The sequence below is a fragment of the Pristis pectinata genome, chromosome 14 (assembly GCF_009764475.1).
Source record: "Pristis pectinata isolate sPriPec2 chromosome 14, sPriPec2.1.pri, whole genome shotgun sequence".
In the NCBI taxonomy this organism is placed as follows: domain Eukaryota; kingdom Metazoa; phylum Chordata; class Chondrichthyes; order Rhinopristiformes; family Pristidae; genus Pristis; species Pristis pectinata.
The window spans coordinates 49,024,191-49,041,820 of NC_067418.1; the positions used below are offsets into that span (position 1 = coordinate 49,024,191).

Consider the following 17,630-nt stretch of genomic DNA (forward strand, 5'->3'; position numbering starts at 1 on the left):
GGGGGTACTTATTCAGGAAGGGGACAGTGTTATTCTGGAACAAATTACCATTAAAAAGGAGGGGGTATTAGGTACCTCAGTGAGATTAAAAGTGTGGATAAATCCCCAAGGCCTGATGAGATGTATCCCATGCTGCTGTGGGAGGCAAGGGAGGAGACTGCTGGGGCCCTGACAGAGATTTCTGAATCTTCATAGTTGGTGCCAGATAACTGAAGGACAGCAAATCTGGTACCTTTATTCAAGAAGGGCAGCAGGGATAAGTAAGGCCAGTGAGTCTAACATGTGGTAGGGATACTTGCCTTCAATAGCCTGAGCATTGAGTATAAGAACAGGGGGATTATGGTACAAATATATAAAATATTAGCTCACAGTTGGAGTACCATGTGTGGTTCTGGTCAAATGGAAGGATGTGATTGTATTGGAGAGAGTACCGAGCAGGTTCACCAGGATGTTAACTGGGATGCAGCAATTATGGGGAGAGACTGGAAAGGCTAGATTTGTTTTCTTTGGGTACCTGATAGAGGTATACAAAATTATGAGAGGCATAATTTTGTATACCTCTGTCAGGTACCCAAGGATAGTGAGAAACTTTACCCTCTAACAGAGGTGTCAAATGACCAGTGGGCATAGATTTACAGTAAGGGGTAGGAGATTTAGAGGGAATTTGAGGATGAATTCTTTCACCTGGATGGTGGTTGAAATGCAGGTGGTGGAGGCAAGGACTCTCACAACATTTATTAAGCATTTAGATGAGCACTTGAAATGCCATGACAGAGAAGGCTATAGGCTGAATGCTGGAAATTGGAATTAGTATAGAATATAGAACACTACAGCACAATACAGGCCCTTCAGCCCACAATGTTGTGCCTTTAAACCTCGCCAGAGACTATCTAACTCCTTCCTCCCACATATCCCTCTATTTTAAATTCCTCCATATGCCTATCTAGTAATCTCTTGAATTTGACCAATGTACCTGCCTCCACCGCCCCAGGCAGTGCATTCCATGCACCAACCACAAAATCCTTCCTCTGATATCTCCCTTGAACTTCCCACCCATTACTTTAAAGCCAATGTCCTCTTGTATTGAGCATTGGTGCCCTGGGAAAGAGGCACTGGCTGTCCACTCTATCTATTCCTCTTAATATTTTGTACACCTCTATCATGTCTCCTCTCATCCTCCTTCTCTCCAAAGAGTAAAGCCCTAGCTCCTTCAGTCTCTCCTCATAATACATACACTCCAATCCAGACCGCATCCTGGTAAATCTCCTCTGCACCCTCTCCAAAGCCTCCACATCCTTCCTATAATGAGGCGACCAGAACTGGACACAGTACTCTAAGTGTGGTCTAACCAGAGCTTTGTAGAGCTGCATCATTACCTTGTGGCTCTTAAACTCGATCCCTCGACTTATGAAAGCTAACATCCCATAAACTTTCTTAATTACCCTATCCACCTGCGAGGCAACTTGATGGATACTTGATGGCCAGCATAAACACGGTGGGCCGAAGGGCCAGGTTCTGTGCTGTTTGACTCTTTAACTCAATGAGAAAAACTCAGTGGGAAAACTTTATACTGAATACAGTTGATTCATCTCTTTACTCACCACCTCAAATTGATTTATTTGAATAGCAAGTTGAATAAATGGATATGTGTTGATCATTGTATGGTAGATCGGCGAATCCTTCATTGGTATTTGAAGTTGGACATAAATATATGCTCTCACCAGTCAGCTGAAGAAGTAATCTGCTTAAAGCCAGGACAGATCTGTGTCTATCTTAGCATTAAAGACAAAAATAGGAACATTTTAGTTTAGATTACGATTCTGTCTAATTTTAGCATTGCGTAGAATACCTGAGACAATTAAGAATCGGGAAGCAAAAAGGTGCAGATACTGGAAATCTGAAATAAGGACAGAAAAGACTGGGAACACTCAGCAGGTCAGGCAGCATCTGTGGAGAGAGAAACAGGGGTAACGTTTCAGGTTAATGTCCATTCATCAGAAATGGGTAAATTCATAAAGTAGACTTGTTTTAAATTTCAGGGTGGAGGTGGTGGGGGGGGGCAGCAGGGATGGAGAGATGGATGCGGGAATGTCTTTGATAGGGTGGAGACCAAGAGAAAATGGATGAAGTATCAGCTGAGGGAGTTTGCAAAGGGCTTGTTAACGGCAGGAGGAGGGAGAACAGAGGAGAGAGAAGCAAATAGCAGAGAGGAAACATGTTCTAACTGTGACAACAGCTGCAGCTGCTGGAAGATTGAAGGAGAATGTGGGGAAAGCTCAGTGAGTCAGATGGCATCTGTGGAAAGAAAAACACTGAGTCACATCACAGCTGGCCAAGGACTGAAAAGCAGGAGATAATGGAGGATGTTACGTTATTAACTGCCATCATCAGTTTGGTTGCAATGATTTAGAAACTAGAAACTGATGCATTTGTCTTTTTATTAAATAATTGAAAATACCTAATTTTGTAAGATAATTGAGCAAACTGTACAGCACCAAAAATAAAAACCAAAGAATTCAAACCCTTCATATGATAGAGTGGATTTGTTTCCAATGTATCTATTATGAATCAGATGACACAGATTTAAGATAATTTATAAAAGAACCAAAGAACATTAGGAAATACATTCTTTTTTTTTATATAAACAGCACTTTAGATAGTATTTGGAATGCCCTGTCTGGCAAGTGGTTGTTACAAGTTCAACAGTAGCCTTCAAAAGGGAATTGGATAAGATACTTGAAGAGAAAGAATTGTAGGATGTGTAACTAAGTGGGTTACTCTTTGAAAGAGCCACTTCAACTCGAATAGCTGCATGGCTTCCTTTTGTGCTGCACTGTTATGATCTGTTCATCTGTTTTCGCTGTTTACCTGTTATGATCCTGAGAGGAAGGGATGAATGGAAAGGAGTTTGAGCCCTGTTTTTTATTCCAAATAGGAAATAATAGATCAATAAACATTTAGCTCAAAAGGGATAAGACAGTAGATCAGTGAATGTACCAATAAAATTAGAAAAATATTTAAGAGTCTGTGATGGGCAAGACTGTATCAAGTGAATTGCAGTATAGGCAAGAGCTAGAGCTGCAAGGATGGATCTGGGATCCAAAAGGATTCATCAGCGTACTTTCTAAATGGTAAAAAATCTGGAACAATGCTTTAAAGATACCTAGGGGTACATCTACATTGATTAGCAAAACATCATGGACAGGTACAAAGAAAGAATTAAAAAGGCTAAATGGGGTGACTCTGGATATGTACCTCTTATCTAAAGAGGATTGAATTTACTTTCCAGCTGTTCAAAGCCCTAGTTCAATCCACACATTCTACTAAAAGTCACCTGGAAACCACACAGAAGAAAATGTACATTGGCTTTGGAGATAATGCACAGTAGATATGCTCAGATGATCCCTGGATTCCAAGAGTTAAAGAGAGATTTCACAAAAAAAGGGCTTTGTTCCATGGAATTTAAGGGTTGAGGAGTAAACCACTTGACCACATTATTGCAATCCTTCTATGGTTCTTAATGTATGAAGGAGAACTAACAGGGTGCGGAGAGAGAAACTATTTCCACTCTTCGAGAAATCCAGGATATAGCCCAAAGATTCGAGGCAGGCCTTTCAAGGGTGAAATTGAAAACATTTCCATCTGAAAAGGGAGGTAGAAATGCAGAACGTTCTTCTGCAAACAATTTTTAAATGCTACATCTGAGAATGAGCAAATATTGATAACCACTGAAGGGATTTAAGGCAAAAGATATAAAGAGTTAGGACACAGGTCATCCATAATCTCACTCAACGACAGACTCAAAGGGTTAAATGACATCCCTATGAGGTAAATCTAGAAGTGATGAACAATTGGTTGAAGTACTGTAGGAAGCATAGAAAGCTTAGGTCTTGGGAGTAGAGTTGGAGCAGAACCACTCATCTTCAATATAGGAAAACAGAAGACATTCTCATCTTCAAAAGGGTATGAGTAAGTTTCTGATGAGAAGGTCATTGCACTGGAATGTTGACAGTTTCCCTCTCTCTCATGCTGTCTGACCTGCTGAGCATCTCCAGCATTGTTTGCCTTCATTTAAGAGAAGAACCTTTCTGCAGGTGTGGCTCAATAGTGATCAAAGTGTTGTTGATGGTTGTGGCAAGAGACCAGAGGTTATGGTTTTTAAGCCTTTCTCCAGGACATGATCATTTTGGCTGCTCTGAAACTCCAGCGTGTGCCAAAGGAGTGCTGCACCTACCTTGAGTTATTAACCCAAGGCCTTACTGCTTCTTCAAGGAACATGAAAGGTTTCATGAAGCAATCAGAAAGATCAGGAAGCTCTCCAATAACCTGGTCACATTCCTCACACATCTATCAACTACATTTGAAAAAATGATTACCTGCACTGCTTTATCTCAAGTGTTGTTAGATGGTGCCTGTGCAAATTGCTAAGGCCCATGAATACATTGAATTCTAATGTGTTTTTGGTAGAGGAAGAAACAGTGGCCTCGACACCAAAGAGAACACAGTGTTGCTCACACGGGTCCACAAGAACTTTAACACCCGACAGACCCACCTGAAAAGGCTACTGGAGCAGTTTAATATTTCACTAAAGGACACCAACCTTGGCTTAGTACTCTACTAAGGCTCCAGCTTTGGTGAATGCTTAAGCAGAGAAGGAAGCAAAGTTGCTGTTACCGCCATCTGAAGCTGAAAGTTGGTGTGGTTTTAAGATATCCCAAAGACAGCTGTCAATATCAGATGAAGGGGTAATGAGCAGATACTGAGTGATACCAATGAAAGCAGGATAAAGAACACAAGGCAGATTCATATAAACCCCAGTCTCAGATCTGATGATGGTTATGGCAAAGATGGAGAATGCATGATGTGTACTAGCAGCAAAACATTAGAAAAGTGGAACTGTGGTTAACATTTCTCACCATCTATTTATTGTTTGCAAAAGTACAAATATGTGTATGCAATCTGGGAGTTGTAGAATGAGGCCAGTGCAATCCTCTGGATTCTGCCCAGGCAAGGTTCTTGAACTTTGAACCTTTCGCTAGTTCCTGGAATCATTCCATTGTGCACAGTAGTTAAGATGTTTTTTACATTAATAGGATCAAAGATAAGTAAGATCTTTTTCAGATGCGTTACTAGTAACACCAGAACAGCTTAATGTGCAGTGTCCGGATGTAGGCATAACTTGGCCAAAGTCATTTAGGATCGAACTTCTAATCGGAGCACAGGGATTCCCCATTTCCCACAACACCCTGGAGTGTGGACATGTTCCAGCGGAGAATCCCACTTCATTGTCCCAACCTAACAAGGAGCTTCATTTCCAGACACCAACATCTGCTAAAAGAAACTCCTCTGCAGAATGTTCTCTGCCAGCTCATCTTTATCAGCATGTCTGCATCATCGGAAGGCCAGCATTTATTGCTGATTCTTAACCGCCCTTGAGGTAGTGGTGAACCACTGTGGCCCTTCTGGTGAAGGTGCTTCCGCAGTGTTCTTGGGAAGGGAGTTCACAGGATTTGACCCAACAATGATGAAAGAGCAGTGATGTCAATACGTTGTGTGGCTCTGAGGGGAACGTGGAGATGGTGGTATTCCTCTACACCTGCTGCCTGTAACCAGATGTCACGGGGAGAACAGGAGTGTAAGCTCCCAGACGCTGTGGGTATGGTGACTGCTCCTTGAAATACACAGCCACGTGTTGTAGGGCTGCAGTGCCGTACATAGGCACAGATGGATAAAGGCAGCGGGGTAGTGGGGTGACACACGGCAAGAACGGAGTGCAGGATTCACATCAGACCACACAACAGGATAAGATAAACCAACACGGCAGACAGTGAAGGCCTTTTTTACCACGTCATGCTCTCCCACACCTCAGTCTCTATTCAGGGACTCTGCCCATCATCTACTTCCAGCTCTATAGGTGCATTGGCTTCCTGAATCTCGATATTGCCTGATGGGATAGGTGGTGTTTCTACAGCATTCCAGAGTCAACTATTCAAATAAATATTTTATATAGATAACAACACACCATTTTTTTTTGCTGTGTAAGGGGTTCTTTGTGTTTAATTCATGCTGTCCCTGTGCTGGAAGTATGTAACAGGAGAGTGTAGAGGCAGCTTTACTCTGTGTCTATCCTGTGCTGCCCCTACCCTCGGAGTGTGTGATGGGGCAGTGAAGAGGCAGCTTTACTCTCTGCCTAACCTGTGCTATCCCTGCCCTGGGAGTGTGTGATCGGGCAGTGTAGAGGCAGCTTTACTCTGTGTCTAACCTGTGGTATCTCTGTCCTGGGAGTGTGTGATCGGGCAGTGTAGAGGCAGCTTTACTCTGTGTCTAACCTGTGGTATCCCTGTCCTGGGAGTGTGTGATCGGGCAGTGTAGAGGCAGCTTTACTCTGTGTCTAACCTGTGGTATCCCTGTCCTGGGAGTGTGTGATCGGGCAGTGTAGAGGCAGCTTTACTCTGTGTCTAACCTGTGGTATCCCTGTCCTGGGAGTGTGTGATCGGGCAGTGTAGAGGCAGCTTTACTCTGTGTCTAACCCATGCTATCCCTGTCCTGGGAGTGTGTGATGGGACAGTGAGGAGGAGTTCCACACCTTGTCTATAACGTGCTGTCACCACCCTGGGAATATTTATGGGACAGTGTAGAGAGAGCTTGACTCTGTGTCTGATGTGCTGCCCCTGCCTTGGGAGTGTATCATTTGATGTTGTAGAGGGGGCTTGACTCTGTGTCTGACCTGTGCTTTCTGTGTTGATGAGGCTGAGTGATTGATGTGGAAGTAGTTCATTTCTCAACAACACTTCTCTTTGTAAACTAAACGTAATCTACAGTTTTGCTATCTGAATGCCTGTGGAAATAATTAAAGACTGTGGTGATCTGTGGCTGTGCTGGCCCTGAGTCGGGCCTGGTCCTGAACCGGAGCCTGGATCTGTTCAAGCATTGGGCCTAAACCTGAGCGTGAAGCTGGATCTGAGCCCTAATCCAAGGTCTGAGCCTGGGGCTGGCCTGGACCTTGCTCTGGACATGGGCTGCTTCCCATCCTGTGCCTATTGAGTACTCAATTCAGCTATCACTAGAAAACAGTTCAGCCTCACAGGCAACGTTGAGGCATGGTTGTGGAAGGTTTGAGCCAGAGCTGCTGCACAAATTGCAGTAGGTGATGGAAGAGCCGCTTCTTGCACAGCACCCCCTGGGGAGCTGGCGACCACGGACTGGGCTGTTTCCTTATCGCAGTCCGTGTACGGCACCTGCTGACACTTAAGACAGTGCAGGCAGCCAAGCTATGGTCAGTAACAAAAGTCCTGTTGACTGTTCAAGAACCGTGAAGAGTTTTGGTCCCTCAGGCCTGGGATGTTGCTTGCTGGCTCTCTGCAGGATCCTAGGATTCCTGCCTGATGAAAATTGCCACGTCAGCCAGAGCCACGGGGTAGTCCTGCAGCAGGGTCCCACCGTCGAACACCTGTGCCGTGTTCACATCCTTCCACCGGTAGCTGTTGCCTGGTAGGTAGATGTTCCTGTGGACTTTGCCCGGGTCTGTCACTGGTGCCACCAGTACCTACATGTGGGAAGCAGACCAGTTACGGAGTGGGCAGCAGACTGGACCAGAAACCACGCACTTCCCCACACTGCTTCGCAAAATGCGGCCATGCTGGAACTTCAAGCAAGATAATGCCCGAGACCAGCAGTTGAAGGTAGTTGCTGAGTAGTTAAAGGGACCTCCCTCTAGTGATACCATCAAGGACCCAGTTTTAACCTCTGTAGTGGGGGAAAGGGTGAGCTTCACTTCCTTGGACGTGGGGGGGGGGGGGGGGGCGGAATCGTCAACCCGGGGTTACCACTGATTGCATTGGAAAGTAGACACATGTGAACATGGGGTGAGCACTGCCCCAAACTCTGTGGTGAAACCCTCAAAGGATAACCTACTGTCTATTACTGTCAACCATGGTGCTGAAAATATTTTTATGCTTCAGTTTAGTTTGCAGCTATTCATCCGTAGAGAGCACAGAGTCAGGAATACACAAGGTCATGTTCCAGTGTGTGGGGAAAGCCACCAGTTCAATCTCTCCACCCTCTCTTTTGTCCACCTCCAGCATCTCTAGTGTCAGACTCTCGTTGACACCCAATCCCAGATAAGCCACAATTTCCTCCAGTTAACCACTGAGTACAACATTATCGTCTTTGGTTTTGTCACAAACTATCTATACATACATATAGATCCTATCTGGATGTATCACGGCTTGGTACGGCAACTGCTCTGCCCAGGACTGCAAGAAACTTCAGAGAGTTGTGGACACAGCCCAGCGCATCACAGACACCAGCCTCCCCTCCATGGACTCTGTCTTTACCTCTCGTTGTCTTGGTGAAGCAGCCAGCATAATCAAAGACCCCACCCACCCGGGACATTCTCTCTTCTCTCCTCTTCCATTGGGGAGAAGATACAGGAGCCTGAATGTACCACCAGACTTAAGGACAGCTTCTACCCCACTGTGATAAGACTATTGAACGGTTCCCTTATACGACGAGATGGACTCTGACCTCATGATCTACCTTGTTGTGACCTTGCACCTTATTGCACTGCACTTTCTCTGTAGCTGTGACACTTTACTCTGTACTGTTATTGTTTTTACCTGTACTACCTCAATGCACTCTGTACTAACTCAATGTAACTGCACTGTGTAATGAATTGACCCGTACGATCGGTTTGTATGACAAGTTTTTCACTGTACCTCGGTACAAGTGACAATAATAAACCAATACCAATACCAAACTCTGTTCCCTAGCCACCAAGTCCACCCTCTCTCCGGTAACAGTCACAGACTGTTTACAACCTTTGAGCTTCCGACCCCACATCCTTCCCACCAGGAAAACTGGCTACTTCAGTCATCCATGTCTGGCTCATCTACCGCTGAGACCTTTACTCATGCTTTTGCTACCTCTAGGCTGTATCATTCTTTGCTGTCTGGGTTCGCCTCTCACCTATCACCCTTCCTAAACTTCAGCTCACCCAGAGCTCAGCTGCCTGTGCCTTAACTCCCGTGTGACCAGCACCCTGTGCTCACTGTCCCACACCTGCCCCCATCAAATAGTGGCCCCAACTTCAAAACCTCAAGCCTGGTTTTCATATTTCTCTTTGGTCTCCTCCTCCGTTTGTCTGAAATCTCTTCCAACTCACCAAGGTCTCTGTGCTCCAGATCTCCTCTTGTGCATCCTTCATTCCCCTTGCACCACCATCTCCTCCTTAAACCCCTTTGCCTCGGTTCCTCAAAACCCACATTTTTGATGGGAACTTTAGTTCTAACCCTTTGCCTTTTTAAAGCCTATGTCTTTAACCAAGGTTTTAGTCATTAGCCTGATGATTCTGTTTATGGCTAGTCAGTTACCTTGCATCCTTCTTGTGAAGTAATTCATGCTACACCCTTTCACTTTGCCTGTATTTGTAATCAACAGAAAATAAAATCAGGCCAATTATAAAAGGCAGCAGCATCTCAAACTAGAGGGCATAGGTTAAGGGAGAAGGGGTTGGGACAGGATCTGAGGAAGAATCTTTTCATCCAGAGGGTGGTTGGAATCTGGAACATGCTGCCTAGGGGAATGGTACTTAACAAGTATCGAGCTCTTGAACTGCCAAGGCATTAAAAAGCTATTGAGTGCTGGTAAATGGGATTCAAGCAGATGGGTACTTGATGTTTGCTATAGACATGGTGGGCTGTGGATCCTGCCTCAGTGCTATTGGGTTCTGTGGCTGCTGAAATTCCATTATCAAGGCAAATTTATCACCACGCTGTGCAACAGTTATTTTCTCCTTTGTTTCTCTTGAGAAGGCTGGGCAAACAGACACTAACAGGCAGAGCCAAGTCTGATCATCAACAGTACTAGCTGCCCCCAAGCACCTGCTAGCTTGTAACTGCTACACAATTAAAGTTGACAGAACAACCTGTTTGTACCTCATCACCGATCAGAAACTCGTCGTTGATGGTAAAGGTACTTGGGTCACTTGGGCTGACCCACCACAGCGGCCGAAACACGGGGTGCCCGAGGGATGCCCACTCTGCAGCGTATTTCAACAGAAGTGGCACTACAAAAGCCTGGTGTCTGTGTATATACGACCGGGTCACATTCACAATCTGAAACAGAAATCGTCATGAGCAACTGATCACTCTATTAAAGAATAGCAGTCCCTGTTACCTTGCAAGGATGATTTATATTTAGAAGTAAATTATAGACCTGAATATAATCAAGAACTTCCAGTGGTTTATATATAGATTTGCAAATATCAGGCTGGAATGTGATTAAGGGTTTGGATGGTTTAAATATAAAATAACAAACACATGGGAGTGTGTTAAAAGTTGGAATATGCTAGGGAGTTAGATGCTTTATTTGTAGAATAACACATGTCTGGGAGGGGCTTTGATGGTCTGCATACAAAATCATAGAATTTGTTTTTATATTAGTTCTAGGATGCTGACATCACTGGTGGTGCTGACATCACTGGTGGTGCTGACATCAACAGCGGTGATGGCATCACTGGTGATGATGACATCACTGGCAGTGATGACATCATTGGCGATACTGACATCCATTGCCTATCCCTAATTGCCCCTGAACTGAGGGGCCAGTTAGGAGCCAACCACACAAGTGGGATGGGTGTCATGGAAGATTTCCTTTCCCAAATAACATTAGTGAATCAAATGGATTTTCACGAGAATCCAGTAGTTTCATGGTGTGACTTGAGATTGGGGAGATGGTGTAGGAGGGCGGGCTTTAGATTCCTGAGGAACAGGGACAGTTGCTGGGGGAAATGGGATCCCAACAAACCAGGTAGATCACAGCTCAACAGGGACATGAACAATACCCCTGTGGGGATGTTTGCTCATACTTTTGGGGAGCGTTTAAACTAGTTCGACAGGGAGTTGGGAGTCAGTATGTAGAGTCAAAGGGATAAAGACTAAATTAGAAATAAAAGGTAGGGGTTCAGGCGAGGGGGGATTTAGGAAGGTTAAAAGAAATAAAAGGGCAATTGTGCAGGGCGTTGATGTGGGTAATGACAACCAGAGTGAATCAGGAAGGAGATAGAGTGTTCAGGCGTTATAATGCACCAGCAAATAAAGCTGGAATAAGATAAAATAATAAGATAAAACTAAAGGCAAGAATGCAAAAAGAAATGCAAAAGACAGATCACACAAGATTAGGTCAATGTATGGAGTTTACGGGGTAAAATGTAAAAACGGAAGTGAAATAATAAATCCACTTGGTATACTATCTTAGGCAGTCCCTCCAGATCAAGCATGACTAACTTCCACTTTGGTTTTGTGGGTCTTGAGGTTTACTGTGCGTGTATGTGAACACATTGCGTGTGGTAAATAAGATTAGCCTACTGCAGGCACCAACAGCTGCAAGGCAATATGATGTGGTGTTGATAACAGAAACTTGGCTCAAAGACGAAGTAGGTCCAGGCATTAGATGTTCCTGGATACAAAGTGTTCAGGCAGGCTAGGGAAAGAAAGAAAGGAGGAGGGGTGGCTGTGTGGGTTAAAGAAAATATGACAGTGCTGGAGAGAGAGGACGTGCAGAGAGGTCAGAGACAGAATCTGCTTACAGGTAAGAAACAGTAAAAGGAATTTAGGTTACCAGCAACTAGGCAAGACATACAAGAGCGAATATTCAGGTAAAGTAGAGAAGTGCAAGAACTAATTATAACAAGGGACTTTAATCACCCCAATATAAGCTGGGATAGCAATAGTGTTAAGGGCAGGGAGGTTAAAGAATTTCTAAAACACTTCCAGAATAGTCTCCTCAAGTAATGTGTTTTTGATCCAACAAGGAAGGAGGCATGCTGGATCTGGTTCTAAGGAATAAGGTGGGTCAAGTTTCAGTGGGGAAACATTTAGAAGAAAATAATCATAAAATCATAAGATTTAGGTTAGCTATAGAAAAGGAGAAGGCACAGTCCAAAGTAAGAAAAAACTAATTGGAGGAAGGTCCATTTCGATAGAATGAGTGTGTCTTGGACGAGATAAATTGGAACCAAAAGTTGACAGGCAAGACGGTGACAGAACAATGGGTTGCCTTTCAGGAAGAGGTGGTTCAGGTACAGTTGGGGCACCTTCCCAGGCACAAAGGAAGGACAAACAAATCCTGAGCTCCCTAGATGACAAAACAGATACAGAGGCAAAATAAGCAAAAAAAGGCCGCATATGATGTGTTGGGTTGTAAATACCAACCGGGACCCAACTGATCACAAAAGAATCAACGAGGAGGTGAAAACTAAAGAGAGGCAAAGAGAGTGATGAGAAAAGATTAGCTGCCAACAACAATGGGAATCCAAATGTGTTTTACAGGCATATAAATAGTATATGGAAAAGTGGAGCCCATTAAGGACAAAAATGGGAACGTGCGTGGATGCTGAGGGCTGTTTTAGGGTGCTAAATACATGATTCACCAGGGAAGATGGTGCTTCCAAAGTAAAAGTGGAGGAGATACAGTAGGTGAGACACTGGATACGTTAAAAATTGATGGCACAGAGGTATTAGAAAAGTTGGCTGAATTTACAGTAGGTAGGTCACCAGGGCCAGATGGGATGTCTCCTGGAGTTTTGAAGGAAGTTGAGAGAAAATCATGGGGGCACCAATCATAATCTCACTGCACTCTTTGGATACTGAGATACAGCCAAAGGACTGGGGAATATCAAATGTTATTCCCTTGTTCAAAAAAGAGATTATGGATAAGTCCAGCAACCACAGGCCAGACAGTTCAACCTCAGTGGTGGGAAAGGTTCTAGAAGCATTGATTTGGGGCAGGAGTAATAGTTACCTGGAAGAGAAAGGATTGTTCAAGGCAAACCAGCATGGGTTTGTTAAGAAAAGGTTGTGTTTAACCAATTTGTGAGAAGAGTTGATGAGGGTGATGCAGTCAATATGGTGTACAGGGGCCTCTAGAAGACTTTTGATAAGGTGCCGCATAACAGGCATCAGTGAAATTGAAGTTCATGGCATAAAAGGGACTGATAATGTGGATACAAAGCTGGAGGAAAGTGAAAGCATTCTCCAGAGGTGAGTGTTAGAGCCATTGCATTTTTTGTTCTAAATTAATAAACCATACTTGGGGGGTACAAGCCACAATTTCCAAATTTGTAGGCAACACATAACTTGGCAGTAGTGTGAACTGCAAAGAGGATCATGATAAATTGCAGCAGGACATAGAGGCTGGTGAAATGGGCAGACATGTGGTGGATAAAGGTTAATGCAAAGAAATATGAGGTGATACATTTCAGCAGAAAATATGAGGAGAGTCAATATGGAATAAAGGATGCTATTCTAAAAGAGGAGCAGGAGCAGAGGACCCTGGGGGGATGTGGGCAAGTCACTGAAAGTGGCAAGGCAGGTTAAGAAAGCAGTTATTAAGGCATACACAGTTATCAACAGAGGTATGAAAGTGGGGAAGTCATGCCAGACCTTTATACAACAGCGGTCCGGCCTCAGTTATGGTCGTCTCATTGTAGGAAGGATATGAAGTCATTAGAGAGAGACCAGAGAAAGTTTACGAGAATAGCTTCTGGGACAAGGGATTAGAAATGATAAGGATAGCTAAGAGAGGCTGGGACTGTTTTTTTTGAGAAAAGGCTGAGGAGAGATTTGATAGAAGTATATAAAATGATGTGGGGTCTGGACAGAGTACATTGTGGGAGGATGTTTGCATGAGTGGAGGGGTCCAGGATTAGAGGCCACAGGTACAAAATAAGGGAGAAGACAATTACTTGAGGGAAATCCTTTCAATGCACTGTGGGGGCTGGAATCTGCAGATGTGATAGAGGCAGGTTCCACTGTGGTTTTCAGAAGGAAATTGGGTAATTATATGGTGAAGAAATATTTGCAAAGTTACAGAGAATGAATTGGAGAGGAATTGGTAGAGAACTTGTATGGGCATGATGGGCTAAATGGCTTAACCTATACTGCAGCCTATGATTCTATGAAATTCCCAACTCTTCTCCACAATACCAGGTCTCTCTTCACATTTCCAGCTTGTCCTTACAGATCCCAGACACCTCCAATGTTCCCACCTCTCTCCCCACATTCCAACCTCTCTCCCCCCACATTCCCACCTCTCTCCCCCAACATCCCCACCTCACATTCCCACCTCTCTCCCACATACCCAGGACTCCCCAAAGACCCATGGCGGAGTGCTGAAAGACATCACAGGTAGAAAAGTCACAACCTGCAGCCACCGGATAAACAGCTCCTCATCTGCCAGAAAGCCATTTGTCGGACTACCTCCTGAAAGAACAAGAACACACAGCAAAGGTCAGTCAATGGATTTGCCTGGGAATATTTGGAAATTTGAACTCAAGACCAAAACACTGAGGTAGTGAATGAGTCTCGTCTGCTGTGACGCATTCTTCGTGTGCATCTATATTTCATCATTGGGGCTTGGGCACCCTGACACTTGTTGAGTCATATGCCCCCGATGCCCAGGACCTGGGTAGCATTTCACCACCACCTGCCACCAGTGAACGCTGGGGCATCAGCTGTCAGGACTCTGCTACAGATTACTGTTTCGTCCAAAACTAATCCCGGATATCTTCAATTTGAACTTCAACAAAGGGCAAAAGTGTAGGGTTTACAAAACTGGTCATTGAGGTAGAGGGAGAGAATTAGGGATTACAGGGCTGGTCACAGACGTGGAGGGAGGGAGCTCAGGATAACACAAGTAGCAGCAGCAGGAACGGGTCATCCTTTCTCCCAGTTATGGCTGATCTTCTACCTCAGCGTTATTTTACACTTCACTACCACTATATCTCTCGATTCCATTAATAGCCAGAAAGCTATCAATCTCTGTATTGAATGAACCCAATGACTTAGCCTGTGGTGTAGAGAACTCCAAAAATTCACCACCATGAGTGAAAGACATTTTCCTCACCTCTGTCTTAATCCTCTTTAGGAAGGGATCCCTTCTAGTCAAACGCTGCCCCCTGCTTCTGGACTCCTCAGTCGGAAGAAGCATTCTCCCTGCATTAAGCCCTTTAAGAATTTTGTAAATTTCAAAGGTATCTCATGTCATTCTTCTAAACAGTAATACAGTGCCACTCCACTCAATCTCTTATTCCCAAATCTGTCATCGCCAGAACCAAGAACTGGTCATTCAAGTTGAGTGAGGCAGCTCAGTATTACAGGACTGGACATGGACAGACTCAGTATTACAGGACAGTCGCCAGGAGGGGCTCAGGATTACAGGACTGGTCACTAGGAGGGACTCAGTAATACAGGATTGTCTGCTGGGAAGGGCTCAGTATTAGAGGACTGGCTTCTGGGAGGGGCTCAGTATTACAGGAATGGTCACAGGAGAGGTTCAGGATTGTAGGATTACCGAGAGAGGCTCAGGTACCAGACTGGCCAGGAGAGGCTCAGTATTATAGGACTGGTCACTCGGATAGAGAATATATCAAGAGCAGTGACTGAGATGGAGAATAACTGCAAGGAATGATCAGGAATTGTCAAAGATAATTGTGGATGAAAGGGGCCTTTAAAGTGGTCAGGTCAGCAGTTGTTGAGAGACCAGGAGGAAGCCTGGAGCGGAGTGAGTAGCAGAAACAGTGGCCCTTAACCTGCCAAGATCAGAATCGGGAGTGCTTCCTCTGCCTCCCTGAGATCACCACCCCCATGTGGCCTGGACCATGCTTCCTTCCAGCATGGACCCAGGTGCAGACATTCACTGTGATGCCCATCTCCAGTTTCCCAGAGTGACCCAGGATGGCTCCAGAGCCTCTCAACTCATGGCCAGCAGTTCTCACGGAATGGCTCTGACATTTGCATATTTCCTTGTGACACAGGAGGCCATTCACCCCATCAAGTCTATGTCAGCTCCCAGACAAATCCCCTTAATCACCACTTATTTCTCTGTAACCTATTCTCCTTCACATACCCATCGATTCCCCCCTGCCTCTCACCTACACACTAGAGACTATTTACAAGTGGCCAATTAACCTACCAACCAGCATGACTTTGGGATGTGGGAGGGAACCAGAGTATCTGAGGGAAAGCTGCATGGTCACAGGGAGAAGGGAGAATGCGTAAACTCCACACAGACAGCACCGGGGGTCAGGATTAAACCTGGGTATCTGGTGTGGAAGAGGCAGTGACACTACCTGCTACACCACTGTGTGCCTTACATTCAAACACATTCAAACATTTGCAACCTGTCAACAAATAAACCTTAAGTATTGAATTTATTAACAATTTGTGTTTAAAGTTAAGAGTAACACACACACACTTACTCAAAAACTTTAAAAGCATTTTCTTTGAATTAATTATTTTAGTTTAAAACTTCTATGAACATTTTGCCCTCTTCTCAATCCATTTAACTGTCATGTATCACGCTTTTATTGTGCAGAGCAGACCCAATATTCTGTGGTACAAAAGTGATGAAGATCTGATATAGGGACAGGAGTTTGAAGGTCAGATAGTCCCGAGGCGGAGTAGTTCAAAACACACGCATTAATCCTGGGGTGGAGCTGAGCCTCGGCAAAGGTATGCTTCCCATCACCACAGGTAATGTTATTGACAGTGTCATGCGGGGAAGGTGCAATCCCTGAAACATCTGTGGAAAAGTGGGCAAGTTACCAAGTGGCTGAATCCACATACAAAGGAAAGATTTTGAGGGACGGCTTTCAGCTGTTTCAGAAACGTAGCTTTACTCCATATCTAACCTATGCTGTCGCTATCCTGGAAGAATTTGATGGGATTGTGTAGGGGGACCTCTACTCTCTTCCTAACCTGTGCTGTAGTTGTCCTGGAAATGTTTGTTATTTCAGTGTAAAGGGAACTCAACTCTATACCTAACTGGTACTGTAGCTGTCCTGAGTGTGTTTGCCAGGACAGTGTCAGGGGAGCTTTATTTGGTACCAAATTTTGCTGTTGTTGACCTAGGGGGATTAAGATGGTAGCTTTTTTCTATAACCAAATTGCTCTATAGCTTCTGTTGGTTGTGTTTATTTCTACAAGTGGCAGGGAAGTGGCAATATCTTGAAGTGGAATGAAGGGAAAAGAATGTGGAGAGTGATGAGGGTGGCTAGTGAAAAGAGTGGAGAGCGTGGAGACGACGTGGAGAGAGTAGGGAGAATGGGGGAAGGGTGGAGGAGACTGTGGAGAAAATGGACAGATTGGAGAGACTGGGAGGAGAGAGGAAAGAATGGTGAGTGGAGGGGGAGACTGTGGAGAGAGAATGAATAATGCTGACTGACACAAGACTGGCATCGCTCAAGAACACAAAATCCACACATCACTATTATGTTACCTATTGCATCTGGAATGAAGAAGCTGTATCCCAGCAAGCTGTAGTGAAGGACAGAGGGAATGAGGCCCTTTAATCCTGCATAGCTCCAATCAGACTGTCGAGGTACCATTCGAACAAACATTGGCAAGTGAGCAGTCCTACAGTACACAAGACAGAAGTGTTAAATGAGCAACCCTGTCACATCCTTAATGCTCGATTAAAGCAACCTACAATGCAATTATGTTAAACTCCATGATCAAGACACTGAGGGAGCGGGAGGGGGAGGGGGAGGGATATTCCTAGATCGTTGGATGCAGGGAGATGATGCAAGGGGAAGAGGAAGAGAGAAAGTGAGACTGCTGTAAACAAGTGAA

The 17,630-nt window shown here is 44.6% G+C and overlaps 1 protein-coding gene across 1 annotated transcript in view; it reads right to left on the reverse strand.

The window, feature by feature from the left end:
• Positions 1-2,852: 2,852 nt before the first annotated feature.
• The window catches only part of si:ch211-236l14.4 (SITS-binding protein), a 77,689-nt gene continuing 62,911 nt past the window's right edge, over positions 2,853-17,630 (reverse strand). The window contains exons 7-10 of the mRNA XM_052028983.1: positions 17,278-17,414; positions 14,140-14,261; positions 9,936-10,115; positions 2,853-7,546 (exon numbers count right to left, since the gene is read on the reverse strand). Coding sequence (XP_051884943.1) covers positions 7,370-7,546; positions 9,936-10,115; positions 14,140-14,261; positions 17,278-17,414 — 616 coding nt within the window. The 3' untranslated portion in view covers positions 2,853-7,369. The remainder of the gene's footprint in view (positions 7,547-9,935; positions 10,116-14,139; positions 14,262-17,277; positions 17,415-17,630) is intronic.